The sequence below is a fragment of the Buceros rhinoceros genome, unplaced genomic scaffold (genome assembly GCF_000710305.1).
Source record: "Buceros rhinoceros silvestris isolate BGI_N320 unplaced genomic scaffold, ASM71030v1 scaffold33291, whole genome shotgun sequence".
NCBI classification, from domain to species: Eukaryota; Metazoa; Chordata; class Aves; order Bucerotiformes; family Bucerotidae; genus Buceros; species Buceros rhinoceros.
The window spans coordinates 13,230-14,410 of NW_010396525.1; the positions used below are offsets into that span (position 1 = coordinate 13,230).

General features: G+C 56.8%; 1 protein-coding gene across 2 annotated transcripts in view; it reads left to right on the plus strand.

Moving 5' to 3' along the window:
• Positions 1-1,181, plus strand: part of CNOT6L (CCR4-NOT transcription complex, subunit 6-like) — a 5,496-nt gene that overhangs the window by 3,789 nt on the left and 526 nt on the right. Inside the window, exons 8-10 of one of the 2 annotated variants that reach the window (XM_010145932.1) lie at positions 1-165; positions 461-677; positions 764-966. The exon at positions 1-165 is cut by the window's left edge and continues 9 nt beyond it. In XM_010145932.1, coding sequence (XP_010144234.1) covers positions 1-165; positions 461-677; positions 764-966 — 585 coding nt within the window. Of the gene's footprint in view, positions 166-452; positions 678-763; positions 967-1,181 lie in introns of both variants that reach the window. The other variant, XM_010145933.1, reaches the window with a different exon arrangement.

A 1,181-nucleotide genomic window follows, 5' to 3' on the forward strand; every position in this document is an offset into this window, starting at 1 on the left:
GTGCAGAAGCACACGGTGGAGTTCAACCAGGTGGCCATGGCCAACTCGGAGGGCTCCGAAGCTATGCTGAACAGGGTGATGACGAAGGACAACATCGGCGTGGCCGTGGTGTTGGAGGTGCACAAAGAGCTGTTTGGAGCCAGTGAGTATGCCTGTGGTCGGCGTGTCTACATCGATGACGTTCCAGTTTCAACTCTCTCTCTTGCCCCTTGATTGAATCCTTCCACCTTGCCCCTGCGATGGGACTGATGGGAAGAACGAGGTCAGCACGTATCTTCCCGTGCCGCTCGATCGGCTGGCTGGCACGCTGTCGATAGGTTTGATGAGACGCAGCGAAGCGATTCCCACGGACTCCAAAGGGCCACCCCGCTCCCTCGGTGCATCTGCTTTTCTGGTCGCTCGTTGCCAGCGTAAGGCCCTATAAAACCGCAGGTTGTTTTTTTTTTATCCAGGTATGAAGTCGCTTCACGTGGACAAACAGCTGCTTATCGTGGCCAATGCCCACATGCACTGGGACCCCGAATACTCCGACGTGAAGCTCATCCAGACGATGATGTTTGTCTCAGAGCTGAAAAATATCCTGGAGAAAGCCTCCAGCAGGCCCGGCAGCCCCACGGCAGATCCCAACTCCATCCCTCTGGTGCTGTGCGCGGATCTCAACTCGTTGCCTGATTCGGGTAAGGGGCTTCATTTCGAAGCCGTGGTCGTTTGGCTCGTTGTCGTGTTTGCAGGCGCCCGGCTGAACCCTCTCCTCTGCCAACAGGGGTAGTGGAGTACTTGAGCAACGGCATAGTGGCCGACAACCACAAGGACTTCAAGGAGCTGCGTTACAACGAGTGTCTCATGAACTTCAGCGGCAACGGCAAAAACGGGGCTTCTGAGGGCAGGATTACGCACGGCTTCCAGCTCAAGAGCGCATACGAAAACAACCTGATGCCTTACACCAATTACACTTTTGATTTCAAAGTAAGCAGCAGGTTTCCTCCAACGGCAGCCGTCGACCTGGTCTCCCCAGGACGCTGTCTTAACCTTCTGACCGTTGGCTCTCTGCCCCTCCGGTCCCGTAAGCGCTTCCTTGCCGGTTCCTCCGCTTCTCCTGGACGCTTCTCCTGCCGCCCCCAAAGCCTTGGTTCGCTGGCGGTTTTGAAGCCCCCGACCCGGCTCTGGCCGGAGACTTAGTG